General features: G+C 45.2%; 1 protein-coding gene across 3 annotated transcripts in view; it reads left to right on the top strand.

The window, feature by feature from the left end:
* Positions 1 to 12,550, top strand: part of dlg5a (discs, large homolog 5a (Drosophila)) — a 48,076-nt gene that overhangs the window by 31,068 nt on the left and 4,458 nt on the right. For 2 of the 3 annotated variants that reach the window (XM_050071384.1, XM_050071385.1), the window contains exons 17-31: positions 615 to 735; positions 822 to 966; positions 1,302 to 1,435; positions 1,594 to 1,683; positions 3,309 to 3,477; positions 5,152 to 5,314; positions 7,619 to 7,752; positions 8,414 to 8,578; positions 8,673 to 8,856; positions 9,647 to 9,795; positions 10,525 to 10,695; positions 11,236 to 11,426; positions 11,544 to 11,687; positions 11,911 to 12,038; positions 12,240 to 12,349. In XM_050071384.1, the coding sequence (XP_049927341.1) occupies positions 615 to 735; positions 822 to 966; positions 1,302 to 1,435; positions 1,594 to 1,683; positions 3,309 to 3,477; positions 5,152 to 5,314; positions 7,619 to 7,752; positions 8,414 to 8,578; positions 8,673 to 8,856; positions 9,647 to 9,795; positions 10,525 to 10,695; positions 11,236 to 11,426; positions 11,544 to 11,687; positions 11,911 to 12,038; positions 12,240 to 12,349 (2,198 nt within the window). The remainder of the gene's footprint in view (positions 1 to 614; positions 736 to 821; positions 967 to 1,301; positions 1,436 to 1,593; positions 1,684 to 3,308; positions 3,478 to 5,151; positions 5,315 to 7,618; positions 7,753 to 8,413; positions 8,579 to 8,672; positions 8,857 to 9,646; positions 9,796 to 10,524; positions 10,696 to 11,235; positions 11,427 to 11,543; positions 11,688 to 11,910; positions 12,039 to 12,239; positions 12,350 to 12,550) is intronic. The other variant, XM_050071386.1, reaches the window with a different exon arrangement.

Raw genomic sequence — 12,550 nt, forward strand, 5'->3', positions numbered from 1 at the left:
AACACAGGATGAGTAATAAACACACAAATGGTCATTTGTGGGGTGAAGTATGTCTTAATGGCCTCAAATATTGATTTAGAGTCTTTATTTGTTGAATTTGCGTCCTTGTTTCCTTTGCGTGTCCTCCGCACCAATTCACGGCAGTTTGTTTAGAAGCGTCTCTGAACATCTCCTCTAGAGATGAGGAAATGACGCATCTGAGAATTGTTTGAATTCAAAATGAGACCAACATTTCAAATCATCCCAGTGGGCCAAAGCATCCATTTTGTAATAGAATTTACAGCCCCGTCAGAGTTATGCCTCTGGGACCTGCCTCTTAGCCAGCGTGTCGGAGTGATTGATGCTTCTGCACCGGTACGGCTACCCAGCCCAGGAGCTGAGTCAGTGCCTGGGGCTCAGACAACCATGCCTGGCTACCTCTTCAAGCCCTGGAGCACACAGGAGAACGCAGTGGGGATAAATGTTCATTTTACTGTTGTGGGATGTTCATGCTGTCATTTTTCTCATATGGTACTTGTCTCCAGCAAAGGGTAGAGGATTCCTCCCAAGACGTAATGGTGTTTTGTTACCCTGCAGGGAGAACGATAACCATTTGTTTCTGTCATTCATCACAGAGCTACTCTAACGACGAGCATTCACCAGAGCCCAGAGACATGCTGCGTTCCTCCCCCAGCCGCTCCCACAGGCACAGCGTCGGCTTCGTCCCCACAGTCTACAATGGCACCCTACCTCCTAGTGAGTTCCTCGAACACTTACACGCTTTTCACCATAATCACAAACTTCTCCCTCTCTAACATGGCGCTGTGTCTGTGCTCTGTCAGATTCAGCCCACCGGGGCCTGGCTCCTTGCCCCGCTGTGACGGCCGTGATGAGGAATCCAGTGTACACGGTGCGCAGTCACCGCGTTCACACCAGCAACTGTCCATCTGTCGCCTCGCAGATCTGTCACCAGCACACCCACACCAGGTTACCTCCTTCTCACGCTCACCGTTTCCTTGACCCTCAAAACCTCAGAGGCTCTTTAACTGTCGGTTCAGTGTCTCTGATGAGTTTCTGTTATGATGACTAATATTTCCTAATTAGCCTGTTTCCTAAAGGCAGAATCACATAATTAAATTTGGGTTCGGGTGGAAAAGAATTTCCTACTGTTGCTTTGCTTTAATATTGTGCAGTTGTGATTTAGCTGAATTTAATTAACTCTGAACTGTGACATATCTTACATGTTTAAATAATTCTACAAGCATTGTATGCAGAATTATATCACTGTTTCCTAAGGATTTTTTTTTTTTTTTAATGTGCAGCCCGCAACACCAGGGTCGTCTGAGCCTGGACCTGAGCCAGCAGAAGCGCACGGGTGACTACTCTGAATCCTCGTCGTCACGCAGCAGCAGAGCTTCACACGGTACAAACTCACTGCCCTCCAGCGCACGGCTCGGTCAGTCTGACACTCACGCATGCACGCATGCTCACACACACACACACACACACACACACACACACACACACACGTAAAGGTCATGGTCTCGGTGCCCTTTCTGTTTTTGAATATTATGTCACAGCATTCATTCCTGTATCATCTCATCCCTCTGCCAGGTTCTTCCAATAATGTCCAATACCGCACAGAGAGGATCAAAATCCCTTCCACTCCCCGCTACCCCCGCTCCATGCTGGGGTCAGACAGAGGTACGGCTCAGTATTAAAAAAAAAATAACCTTCACACTCAGTGCCCTTAGTTCAAGATGCTCAGCAGCAGATAGAGGTCTGGCTATATTTTCTTCTTTTAAATTCAGGCCTGGTTTACTTTGTCAGTTTGCTGAGTTATAAAATCAATATTTTATAAAGTTTTAAATTGAAGTTTTTGAGCACAGACAGACGAAAACGTCATCGTCAGGTGTGAAATCTCATTTAAAGACCTGGAATGGACAGTCTTCAACTTTAGTGTCTACGTTTACATGCACACCAATCATCCACAATATTCCAATTTTGATCTGGGTCATGTAAACATTATTCCTTTCAATATTCGATGGGACAGTTGTAAGCATGAAAGGAGGAAAGACAAGGGGGGACAGCATGCAGCACAGGACTGTAGGTTGGGATCTAACACAGCTGCTACAGCAAGGACAAGGCCTTTATACATGGGGCACCTACTCTACCAGGTGAGCAACTTGCCAACAGTTTGCAAGGCTGGGGCAGACATGCATGCCCAAAAAGAAAAGCCCAAATGGATACAGGTTTTTGGATATGCACAATATTACAAAACCAACCTTTTCAAGAAGGTGGTTGAAGGAATGAAAGAGGGAGGCTGTGTTTAATCGGTCTAACAAGTCACCACTGGTGGAAAACTTTGAGTAAATCCTATTTTGATGTAAATACACAAAACGGACGAGTGGCTCCAGCCGTTCGACTTTCACATTTTTTTTTAAGTAAAGGGTTTTTGGTCAAAAATGTCTTTTCAGATAGTAAATGTTTGCGACCCCTGGGTTACCATCCAATTATGACACTTGTGTTTCCTGTGCACAAGGTGTTAATGTGCATTCTGAGTGTTCACACAGTGTTCAGAGAGAAAAATAATGTGTTTAGGTGTAAATAGTCTTCATGCAGTTCAAGATCTAAAATCCCAGAGCTCCACCTCAGGTGGTTAGAACCATTACTGTGAAAACTATGTGCTTCTATAATTAAACCAAGCTTCCATACGCAGATTCAGAAACCAAAAGCAACAGATTTCAGTGTGTAGTCCAGAAGTGTATCTTCGTGTTCATCTTTACTGTCAACCTGTGCACATCCCCTAGAGCAGTGGTTCCCAACTGGTGTGTCGTGGTCCAAAAGTCGGTCGCATGTCCATTCTGAATGGGCTGCAAGTGACTCGCAAACGTGTCAAGTTTGTAAAAAGCACACTTTATTTTTAAGTATTGTGAATTTCGGACACAGAGCTTTTATTTTGAAGTGCCGTTTCCTGCTGTAGAGTGAGTGAACAATGGTCAGCTACTTGACAGAGACAGCAAACTAGCTTGTGACCTGAATATTTTAAACTCTTTGGACCTTGAACTAATGACTAAGGAGAAGTCTGGACCCCGTGGCTGAACCAGTTGGGAACCACTGTGCTAGAATATCTATTTTGCACTTTTGCACTGTACATTTTAAACCCCAGCACCTCTATATTTATGTTTGTCTATGCACCAAAACATCAAAGCAAATTCCTAGTATCTAAAACCCTGTTGGCAGTAAAGCGGATTCTTAATATGAGATGTCATCCTAGACTGTACACACTCTCATTCTGTCCCTCTCTGCTGCTCTCCTCCTAAATCCAGGCTCCCTCTCACACTCTGAGTGTAGCAGTCCCAGTCTCATCACGCCTCCACAGTCGCCACTCAATCTGGAGACTTCCTCGTTTGCCAGCAGCCAGTCGCAAGGCTCCATTTCCACTTTACCTCGGATCTCAGTCAGCCCTGTGCCAATAGGGGAGCGCAGGAAAGACAGGTATGACGGCAGCAAATTTTAAAAAGCAGCATACCAGAAATGAGCTGCACAGTTGGATGACATGTCTGCCCTGGTGTGACGCCGCCGCAATTTACATTTGAAAATTGGAAGTTGCCTTTTCACAGATGACCTGTTCAGAATATCAATCAGATGATTGTTATTGGTGTGTAGCTGGTCGGTGGAGCTGGGATACTGAGAAAATGGCTCCACATGTGTTGTATGTGTTGTGATCAAGGGTATGATTATAAGGATCACTTCAGAAGCAGGTACGATATGGCCTACGTCTGCCCTTTGGGATCCTCTTAGGCTATTTCAAAAGGCGTTGCCAGGCAACAGGTCTATCCTGGTCAGAGCTGTGCAATCCCTCACTGAAATTCAGATTGAAATCCTATTAAAACTCTTAATAATTTTATAGACGCCTCTTGCTGTTTCTAAAAAAAGAAGCAGTGATCTGCCGCTATGTTGGGATGTCAGCTTATTCTGTCCTCCAAATATTTCTGTCCCATTTTGTACCGCTGACACCTCTCAGTCTGTTACGCTGTTACTGTCTCTGTATGATATCTGTCCTCCATTCTGCTCTCTATTTTCCTCCCGCCTCTCTGCAACCTTCCGCTTCCAGATCTCTTTACCGTAACCGATCTTTTCTGAGGATTCCTCTGGCTGCACGGCCGAGGTTCTCCTCTCTCAGGAGCCTCAGGTTCGTTCTCCCCTCACAGTGCTGTAAACAAGGGAATGCCCCCCTCCTTCACCCTTCTCCCCTCAAGTTCACGTCGTCCACATGCTTCAGTGCAGTTGAGGAGTAGTTATGTGCACTTTACATGCACTATAATGAATGCAAAAGGAGCACTGTGATGTTTTTCACCCTCCACAAGAGCGCGGTTTAGTTTTCAGATTGCATGCCACAATATTAGCGCCGTAGGAAACCAAAAAAATTAAACCTGATTAGCTCCACTCGCTGAACTTCAAAGGTTCAGTGTTATGTTTACATGTCTGCACTTGTCTCTCCTTCCATGTCGGAAAACCCACTTGAACCTCAGATATTGCATGCAGTGCCCATGCCCCATGATGACAACATGGTCAACATGCATGTTTATATTTTGGCCTTAAGCCAAGTCACTTTTGTAGTCGGCAGTATGTATGTTATGCAACGGTATTATTACTCAGCCTGGAGCTTCTGGGTCATGGTCTTGTTTGTACACCAGCACTCTGTTTACCCCTGTCTCTGGCTGCTAATCCATTCCTCTTATCTGCCTCCATGGGATTGTGTGCCATGTCCAAAGCCAACTTGTTATGAAGACACACAAAGTTCATGCAAATCTCCTTCATGTGAGGGGATTTCATTTGCCTGTGCTTTTATGATGTCAAACACAGTGTCCCGTCCAGGTTCCTCTGTAAACCAGGCGTAAAGTTGCGCTCTGGAGAGATGATCAATTTACAGGCCTGGGGGGAAGTGTAAGCTCAGGCTCAAACATTCTTTAAATACAAACGATGCTTATCATTTGGACCAGATATGATTTTTGAAAGCCTAGGTAGCCAGCAACTCTCCAGAGCTGTAAATAAGTTGGTCAGTCCAACTGTGACATCGCCTCACCCTCTCAGCTTCCTCCTGTATGGCCGCCTACAACTGCTTTTCTGGGATGCTATTCATTCACACACTCTCCTCTATCCCACCAGGCCATACTTGGAGGAACCCCGCAATGTCATAGTGCACAAAGGCGCGGAGCCTCTCGGCATCTCCATCGTCAGCGGGGAGAACGGAGGGATCTTTGTCTCTAAAGTTACTGGAGGTAGCATCGCCCACCAGGCAGGGTTGGAGTACGGAGACCAATTACTGGAGGTATGAACAGCCTACTGTGTGTCGGAAAGGTTACAGCTTCCAGCAGCATAAATAGGAAATGCCTGTCAGGGAGCACAACAGTACAGCAGCAGTCTAATCCTCAACGCTGCTAATATATGTTCCCCCTTCTTCATTTTGCTGCCTACCATGCATTTATTCCATATGGCCTCACTTCCTGGAAGACTGCATTCATTAGAGTTGTCACAGTTCCCAGTATTTTAATAATTGCTGAAATGCATTTGCCGAAAGGTGTTTTCACTCCATCTAAAATGGCTGCACAAGCTGAAATTCTGTTGCAATGTCACATCAAGAGGGCAAGTACTGCTCGGTGGGTGCTATACAGTTGAGCTGTTAAAAGAAAAATAGTTGTTTTTGAAAATGTTTTTGGAAAGCGTGGGAATTTATCCTACTAAAACTTTGCCAAGAGTTAGTTGCCACCAAAACAACCGGACCAAGACCTTCTTGAAGAGGTGGTCTCGGTCTGGTTACAAACAAACTCTGGTGCAGTTCGTTTGTGGCGAGAATGTGTTCCGACATCGATCTGAACCAACTGCAGTCACATGACACATTGTTTGGGTTAAACATGAGCATGTTACAGTCCTGGAGGATTATTAATGTGCACCTCCTCCTGTACTGCCTTAATATGCACATTCAGCACATCCAATGCATCAAAACATTGTTTTCTAGTTGGAGCCGCGCCTCGTTTTCAAACTGTATGGTTTGACTAAAATGAACAATGACAGCAATATAGTCCACGATGAGCAGCGCTAAAATCAACCTGCGTAGTTGTCCCTCCATTGTGACATTAGAAAGTGTCACATTTATCTTGCAAGTGTACTCTTCTTCAACGTTTTGTTTACTTCCTGGATTTTTCCCGCATGGAAATTCTCACCAATCAAGGAGCAGCTTTCTTGCGCAAGGCATTTGACCTGGTCCGCTTGTAAATGCTGCTGTGAGAACATGAACCAACTCTAGGTAATTATGCAACTTTGGAACAAAATTAGTCCCTGATTCGAACCAAAGCAAGACAACTCTAGGTCTGAAAGAACCCTTAGGGGGATTTAGTGGCATCTGCTGGTGAGAACTGCAGATTGCAACCAGCTGAAACTTCTCCAGGTTAGAATTCCTTCAGTGTTCTTTGTTCAGGAGGTTTTTACCAGGAGTCGATTCATCCGCAGAGGTCTCTTCCGCTCTAAAACAAACGGACCAGGTGATTAAAACTGGTAAAAACACTGAATAAAACAGTTTGATGTTAAAATCAGTGTTTTTCTGATGCTCTCATTGTGGAAGGGCTGCCACCTACATGAATGGCCCTATCTACAGTAGAACCAGTGTTTGGTTTGTCTGTTTTGGGCTATTGTAGAATAATGGCAGTGCAACATGGCGAGCTCTGTGGGCGAGAGCCTGCTCCCTATGTAGATATAAACGGCTCATTCAAACCCAACGATTCTTATTTTTAGGTGATTAAAGAAAGCATATTATATTTAATTCCATTTCTGCTAATATGTCCCCTTGAATCCTCCACACTGGACCTTTAAGTTAGTCATTAATGGAAATCCTGTCAAGACTCTTGATTTTTTTCCTCCTTATTAATAGTTAAAGCTCAAAGAGATTAAATTAGGGAACTGATCTGTGACTCTGTTCAGTTTGGCTGTGGCTGAGGAGATAGAGCGGGTCGTCAACTAATTGGAAGCGGTTCAATCCCCGGCTCCTCCAGTCTGCATGTTGAAGCATCCTTGAGCAATATACTGAACCTTAAATTGCTTCCAATGGCTGTTCCATTGGTGTGTGAGTGTGTTAAAAAACTGAGTAGCAGGTGGCACGTTGTATGGTAGCCTCGGCCACCAGTGTGTGAATATGTGTGTGAATGGGTGAATGTGATTTGTGGTGTAAAAAAGCACTGTGTGTGGCCAGGAGACTAGAATGGCCCCATACAAGTGCAGTCCATTTACCATTCCATTCAATAATCCATGCATCATAGTCAATAAAACAAAACAAAACATATGAATAAATATGAATTGGTGGCTTTACATAACCAGAATTAAGCATGCATTGCTTCAGCAGTTCTGAATTACAGATGTTGCAGAGCAAATAATGGCTACAGAGAGTAGGCACTCTTTTTAAAAGACTTTGAAAATGGGTGTAAAACTAATCCCCTGCCAGTCTTCTCCACCAAGTGCTACTAATGACTTAAAACCCTTAATAGACCGGGCGCATACCGCGTTCATAATATATCTATGTTGTTGTAGTAACCCCATCTCTCCTACAACTCTCTCCCTAATCACACTTTATGTCCTTCATTAGTATAATGGCATCAACCTGCGGAACGCCACGGAGCAGCAGGCGCGCCTCATCATCGGCCAGCAGTGTGACACCATCACCATTATGGCCCAGTACAACCCACACATGTACCAGCTGGGCAACCACTCGCGCTCCAGGTAACACGATGTTTCTTGTAGCGTTGTCTGTAGATGTTCGGTGTTGGGTTTGTCCCAGGTGTGCCACTCTGTTCGTTTTCAGTGTTTCTGTTTAAGAATGACATGGGTATTTAGTTTCATACGGCCAGGTGTTCTCTGAATGCATTTGTAGTTTCTTCTACTTTTTTTTTTGAGCGGTGAGGCCAGATGATGCATTTTCATTGCATTCACACTTTTTTAGCTGAATGAACTTAAAGGAATCTCTGGAACAGCCGCTGTTCGCCCAGGTGCCAAGTCTAAAGATGTAATTAACTACGTAGCTTCTCATCTTTAAATACAAGACAATGTGTGCGAACCAGTCCAGCTGATGCTAGAATCTGGAGTCTGATATTACTGTTGATATGTGAAAGCAAAACAATGCCAGCTTTTATCGGCTGATAACATACAATGAACCATAAGACCTGACGAGTTTTTAAAGAAATTTAGTTATTATAACCAAAATATGTACTTAAACATTTGACAGTGTAACATAAATAAACTTGTCGGTGCTCTCTGGTGGACAAAGTGTGTAATGGAGACACTGTTATTAGCTGAACTCTACTGTGAGGAAGGCCTTGTGTGATGTAATGTTAATGATGAAGTCATAACGTTCCTATTTCTGATTTTTTTCCTCTCGGTGCAGCTCCCGTCTGGAGCCAGTCAGCACTCAGTCGACGCCCCAGGGGAGCGGAGCCGCCACCCCCGACAATCACTCCACCATCGACACACTCAGCGAACAGGACGAGGGCACGCTCACGCCTTCCTCCAAGCAGACCACACCCACCACCAGTCCCCACAATTTCATCAGGTAAACCTCAACACAGACATGAGGAGAAACTCTTGCTCCGTGCCACGCCATTACACTCTTGTAACTCTTAAACTGGTCACTTTTTGTCCTCTAGAATGCCGTCTGAGGGCAGCAGGAAAGTGGGTGAGCCACGGCTTGTGACGGTACGCAGGCCCGGGGTGGAGGTGGGAGTCACGCTCTGCGGCGGAAACCTACGGGGCGTTTACATAGAGAGCCTGGACGAGGACAGTCCTGCCAGAGGCACTGATGGGCTGCTTCCTGGGGACCTCATTGTGGAGGTGTGAATTCGTGCGACAAACACACATGCACATACACACAACCTGCGAGGAGACTCACAGATAATGCATAATGTGAAGGTTTTTATTTGTCGTATTAATAATTATTTGAGTACATGAAGTATTTCTATTCAGTCAGCTCTGTAACAGGAGAGCCAGATCTTTTTAAGTGGGGTATTTACTCAGTTTCACAAATGGAGTTGCTGTGGATTTTTGTAAGACAGTAGCAGTAGTTGTAGGTGTCAGTTTTTCTAAGTGATCTCAAAGCTTAACTCTTATAATAAGATGCTGCAAAGCTTTGTGTGCTATTGTAGTTTCAGACTCGAGCACTGTTAGAAGGCGCTGGCATTTCTTTTTCTCCTGCCCGTCACTGTTGCTCATTGATCTTCTCCTCGTCTGCGTTCCCTTTGACTCCACGCCGGTGATCCATTCAGAGCACCGCAAACTCGTAACAGACAATTTGTGGCATGCTCCCACTTAGCGCTCCGCCACAAAGGGCCTGCCATCTGAATTGCCATGCAGCTTTGTCATCAGTCCGTCCTTCAATCTCCCATCCTGTTTGTTTTCTTCCTGCCATACGTAGCACAAATCAATACGGCGACACTTTAATACAGCTGAAAGCCCAGAGGAAATGTAGCTGTTTACTAGTGGACCCTTCACGGGCACGACAAATGAATACACAGATGAGTGTAAACACTCGCTAAATTTCTCTGCTCTGCAAGTTTGTCTTATTTTTCATGATGTGAAGTTCACTTTCCTTTTTTCCCCCTGTTCTCATCACCTCATCTTTCAGTACAACTCGGTGAATATGAAGAATAAGACGGCGGAGGAGGTGTACGTCGAGATGCTGAAGCCTGCAGAGACGGTCACGTTCAAGGTGCAGCATCGGCCAGACAACTTCAGCATGCTCAAAGACGTACCAGGAGATGGCTTTTATATTAGGTACACGCACATATACACGTCACTCATGCACCCAGATCACTGTTGCACGTTTCTGTGTAACAGCTCTGTAAAAGGACCACGCTAATTTCCCCCAAGCAGCCTCGTCTCAGTCCATGCTGCTATATTTAGAACCACCACTGGAGCGCCCCTCGGACAAGCTGGAATCTTTTTCATCTAACCAATTATGTCCCAGATCCACCGTGTGACTGCAATGCTGCTAATCACACCACAAATTTAGGTTATCTAATCTCCCCACTCACTACGCAACACACCCAACACCTCGTCCATTTTAGCGCTCAGTGTTTTCCAGCGATTAGAAAATACACTGTATATGAATGGAAAATGAAGCTCTAAAATAGTCGTGTTTTATTGTTGGGTGTCTGTTGGGGCGTGTTGCCACAGCTGCCGCAGTCACTTGTCATATAGGCAAGTGGGTTTGTGATGTCATCCGCAGTAAATACACTCAGCCCCCCTGGCTGTCACAGATAGGCTGCTCGGGAATGACTTACGAGGCTCCAACAAGAGGCAAACACACTGTCAGTAGATAAACTTTCTCCGCGCTCCCTTCCTTACCCTGCTCCTATCTCGCGATCTTGTTCCCTTCACACCTTTCTTGTCTGATACCTCACCCGTTCTCTCACTTCATCAACTTTATGCTCTTCTTCCGCTCCCTCGTCCCACCCCGCTCCTCATAACTCCCCATCTATCTTTGTCTCTCCCTCTCACCAGAGCACTTTACGACCGGGTGGGGGAGGCCGAGGGGGACCTCAGTTTTAAGAAGGATGATATCCTGTACGTGGATGAGTCTTTACCAAAGGGCAGCTTCGGGACGTGGATGGCCTGGCAGCTAGATGAGAACGCACAGCAGATCCAGAGGGGGCAGATCCCCAGCAAGTACATGTGGGTGGAGAATCCAACGCATGCTTACACACACATACATTTTTGAGCTGGAGGACAGTTTGTAACAGCTGTGACAACAATCTGTGCCACACTGCTGCGATGTAGGAATCATATGTAATGTCACTTCTCTTCCATATGTTTCAGAGTGTCCTTTTGCTCTGACTGCAAGGTCACGCTGTCCTCTTGTCGTGTGTCTCTGCAGACATGCATTGATGTTGCTAAACAAAATGGATTTTTTATGTTTTTGTTCTTGGGCCTGAAGGGGCAGTAGCTAGTAACACTAAATCCCAAACAAATGCTAAAATCAATAAAGATTCATTATTTTGTCCAACCAACCTTGAATCTCAGAGCTACATCCCAAACATAAACCTGCTTTGCTTTAACCTTAGTGCAGCAAATTGTCTCTTAACAATCAGTTTAGCCATAAATGTCCCTAAAACAGAAAAATAAGTCTTACTTTTACACACTGATACACACACAGCCTTTTTCCATGTGAATCTTCTGCAGTTAAATCTGTTCCTGTGTGTGTGTGTGGTGAAGGATGGACCAAGAGTTTTACCGCAGACACAGCGTGACAGAAATGAAGGAAGACTCCAGTAAGACTCTCTCCGCAGCGGCGCGCAGATCCTTCTTCAGGAGGAAACAGAAACACAAACGCAGCAGCTCCAAAGACAGCAAAGAGATGGTGGCTCTGGACGCCATCAGCACGGACTCCATCCCCTTCCTTGACGGTGAGAAAACAACGTACAGATATTGTCAATTTAAAAATAGCAGGAAGCATCAAAATGACGCCACAAAAATCTTTGCTTGAAAGGGTATTTGATTGATCTGTGTGTTGTTTGTGTCAGACTGTGTGAGCCTGGCATACCAGCGGGTCCAGAAGGTGGAGTGCACCTCTCCCCGACCGGTACTCATCCTCGGGCCGCTCACTGACCCCGTCAAGGAGATGCTGGTCAAAGAGTCTCCTGGGAAGTTCTGCAGATGTGTACTGGGTGAGTTCAGCTCGTAAAGATGTTTGTCAGTCCTACAAATCTGGGGAATCAATACTGCATCTACATTCTTAGTAACTGTTGGATAGTACAGCACCTGAAATAAGACTTTAGGGGTTGTGATGTAAAAATAATCACATGATGCAAATTATTTTACATCTCAACTTCGAGGAATATCCCTGCTTTCACCTTTTAATTTTCTCTGCCCTGTCTGTCGGGTCTGCAGAGGTGATGAAGGCATCCCAGCAAGCCATCGAGCGGGGCGTCAAGGACTGCCTCTTTATCGACTACAAGCGCAGGAGTGGCCATTTTGACGTGACCACTGTTGCTTCTATAAAGGAAATAACAGATAAGGTATTAGCCGGTGCTTTTCTTTCTCCTCAGATTTTATCAGCAAAGATAAAGTGGCTTCAATTTGTCTTTAATCTCTGCTCCAGATAAACTATCACAGTTACAGCATTTTAATCTGAGATGCAAGATTCCATGACAGCAAGCGTTAATTGTCAAGCATTTTGAAACAATGTGTTGAGTTAATTTGTTTTTTTTTTGATACAGGGCTGTCACTGTTTGCTCGACATCGCCCCGCACGCCATCGAAAGGCTCCACAGCGTTCACATTTATCCAATTGTTGTCTTTGTCCGCTACAAAAACGCAAAGCAGATCAAGTAAGTAGCATCTCTTGGTATCACATACGCTGTCCTCAAACAGTGTCATCCCCGCTGTATGTGTGTGTGTGTGTGTGTGTGTGTGTGTGTGTGTGTGTGTATGGATGGATGGAGCAGGATAAGCCTTCACACTCACCATCCCACCATGAACCCTTTGGCGCGTCTGTCAAAGCAGCCCACCCCAACACAAACTCTTGCATA

Source organism: Epinephelus moara, chromosome 19, assembly GCF_006386435.1.
Source record: "Epinephelus moara isolate mb chromosome 19, YSFRI_EMoa_1.0, whole genome shotgun sequence".
Lineage (NCBI taxonomy): Eukaryota > Metazoa > Chordata > Actinopteri > Perciformes > Serranidae > Epinephelus > Epinephelus moara.